At 44.7% G+C, this 2,838-nt stretch overlaps 1 protein-coding gene across 2 annotated transcripts in view; it reads left to right on the top strand.

The window, feature by feature from the left end:
- The window catches only part of SIRT4 (sirtuin 4), a 19,288-nt gene that overhangs the window by 10,062 nt on the left and 6,388 nt on the right, over positions 1-2,838 (top strand). Inside the window, exons 3-4 of one of the 2 annotated variants that reach the window (XR_001161290.2) lie at positions 439-733; positions 860-1,064. Coding sequence is in view for 1 of the 2 variants with exons in the window: in XM_003789921.3 (XP_003789969.1) it covers positions 439-733; positions 860-1,012 (448 nt within the window). In the remaining variant the exon portion in view is untranslated. Of the gene's footprint in view, positions 1-438; positions 734-859; positions 1,297-2,838 lie in introns of those variants that run through there. The other variant, XM_003789921.3, reaches the window with a different exon arrangement.

The following is a 2,838-nucleotide window of genomic DNA, read 5'->3' as shown; positions in this document are numbered from 1 at the left end:
TGTGGCACTCTACCCAGGGCGGCAGCTTGAGGTTGTCTGGAAAAAAAAAAAAAAAGGAAAAGAAAAGAAAGGCTGGGGTAGGAGGATGGCTTGAGCCCAGGAGTCTGAGAGCTGTGACACCACTGTATTCTAGTCAGGGCAACAGAGTGAATCTGTCTCCAAAAAAGGAAAACACAAGTGCACAAGCTGAAGGTTATGGAGCGTATGTAGTAAGGAGACAGTTGTATGTTACTTGTTCTGGAAGGCTGGCAGCAGAAGAAAGATAAGAAACAGGGAGGTAGCTAAAGAGGTCATGAGAAAGCTATGCTTAAAATTGGGGAAATCTGTGTGTTAGAAAAGAAAGCAGTAACGGAAGGGCTGAAAATGGGATTGAAACATCTTTGATGACTTTGTGTCCTCCAGGGGCACACTGTGCATTTGCCTCTTCTTTGGTTTCAGAGTCCTCTGCTTGGACTGTGGTGAACAGACTCCCCGAAGGGTGCTGCAGGAGCGCTTCCAAGCCCTAAACCCTGACTGGAGTGCTGAGGCCCATGGCGTGGCTCCTGATGGCGATGTCTTTCTCTCAGAGGAGCAGGTCCAGAGCTTTCAGGTACCATCATGTGTTCGATGTGGAGGCCCTCTGAAACCAGATGTTGTTTTCTTCGGAGACACAGTGAACCCTGACAAGGTTGATTTTGTGCACAAACGTGTCAAAGAAGCCGACTCTCTCTTGGTGATAGGATCATCCTTGCAGGTACCTGACTTGGTCAGAGTGGTAGCTGCCCCTTTTGCAGGATTGGGAGCTCTGGAGAGGGTCCTTCTTTGGTTTAACTTATCCTGGATCTGGAGAGCTCTTAACGTATGTCTTCTCCCTGTGCAGGTGTACTCCGGTTACAGGTTTATCCTCACTGCCAGGGAGAAGAAGCTACCGATAGCAATACTGAACATTGGGCCCACACGGTCTGATGACTTGGCATGTCTAAAACTGAATTCCCGTTGTGGAGAGTTGCTGCCTTTAATAGATCCACACTGACCACAGCCTGATGTTCCTGAGCCAAGAACAGGGACTTGTACTGCTGCTAAAGGTAAATGTCTTCTCAGATAACAGATTCCAGTTCCCATTCACCTGAGAGTAGTGGGGTACACTAAAAAACTATAAAAGGTTCTAAGTGTTTTAATATATGACCATTCTTTTTTTTTTAGAGACAGAGTCTCATTTTGTCACCCTTGGTAGAGTGCCATGGCGTCACAGATAACAGCAACCCCTAGCTCTTGGCCAGGGCCGTTTGAACCTGCCACCCTTGGTGTATGGGGCTGGCACCCTACTCACTGAGCCACAGGTGCCACCCAATATATGACCATTCTTAATTAAAACTAATTTTTATGTACATTAAGGCATAGTTTTTCAAGTTCTATACATATAGCTATTTAAGACACCAACTGTTCCAAAATCTGCCGTTGCTTTTTCCCCATTTTTAAAAATAGTAGCTTTTTTTTCTTTGAGACAGAGGTCACTCTATTGCCCAGGCTAGAGTGCCATGGTATCATATCTCCAGCAACCTGAAACTCGTGGGCTTAAGCAATCCTCTTGCCTCAGCCTCTCAAGGGCACTACAGGTGCCCACTACAGTGCTCAGCTATTTTTAGAAATGAGGTATCACTCTTGCTCAGGCTGGTCTCGAACTTCTGAGCTCAAGCAGTCTACCTGCCTTGGCCTCCCAAAGTGCTAGGATTACAGCTGTGAGTCACTGTGCCCAGCCAAAAATAATAGCTTTAACTGAGATTTAATTCACATAAAGTTTTACCTCCAAAAGTGTACAAGCAGGCCCCCAAGTTACAAACATCTGACTTGTGTACTTGTGTATAACTCACACTTATGGAGAGGTTATTATAGGTAATAGGTTAATGTACCTGTCCTAAGTTACATATAAATTCAACTTAAGAACAAACCTACAGACCTATCTCATTTGTAACAAGGGGACTGCATGTACACTAAACTTGTTTTTATTCATGGGCATCATAGCTCACAGCAACCTCAGACTCTGGCGCTCAAATGATCTTCTTGCCTCAGCCTCTCAAGTAGCTGGGACAACAAGCACCCACCACAATGCCCAGTTTTATTTTATTTTATTTTATTTTATTTTATTTTATTATTTATTTATTTGTTTTTGAGTCAGAGTCTCAGTATGTCGCCCTTGGTAGAGTACTGTGGCATCACAGCTCACAGCAACTTCAAACTCCTGGGTTTGAACACTCCTTTTGCCTCAGCTTCCTGAGTAGCTGGGACTACAGGTGTCTGCCACAATGCCTGGGTAGTTTTTCTATTTTTAGTAGAGATGGGGATGTCACTTTTGTTCAGGCTTGTCTTGAACTCCTGAGTTGCTATAATCCACCTGAGATTATAGGTGTGAGCCAAGTGTATTTGCTTTTAAATACACAATTGTCCATTGATTACTACTATCTAATTCCAGAATATTTTCATCATCCCAAGAAGAAATCTTGGCTCCTGCCAGGACCAATGGCTCACCCCTGTAATGCTAGCACTTTGGGAGGCTGAGGCAAGTGGATTGCCTGAGTTTAGGAGTTCGAAACCAGCCTGAGCAACAGTGAGACCTCATCTCTAAAAAAAAATAGCCCAGCTGGTTGGTGCCTGTGGCTCAAAGATGTAGGATGCCAGCCTCATATGCCGGAGGTGGCGGGTTCAAACCCAGCCCTGGCCAAAAACAACAACAACAAAATAGCCCAGTGTTGTGGCAGGTGCCTGTAGTCCTAGCTACTTGCAAGGCTGAGGCAAGAGGATTGTTTGAAACCAAGAGTTTGAGGGTGACAAAGTGAGACTCTGTCTCAAAAAAAAAAAAAA

This window comes from Otolemur garnettii, unplaced genomic scaffold (genome assembly GCF_000181295.1).
Source record: "Otolemur garnettii isolate 467f Iridium unplaced genomic scaffold, OtoGar3 scaffold00038, whole genome shotgun sequence".
Lineage (NCBI taxonomy): Eukaryota > Metazoa > Chordata > Mammalia > Primates > Galagidae > Otolemur > Otolemur garnettii.
The sequence above is the reverse complement of the archived record's forward strand: the minus strand, read 5'-3'. Positions and strand labels throughout refer to the sequence as shown.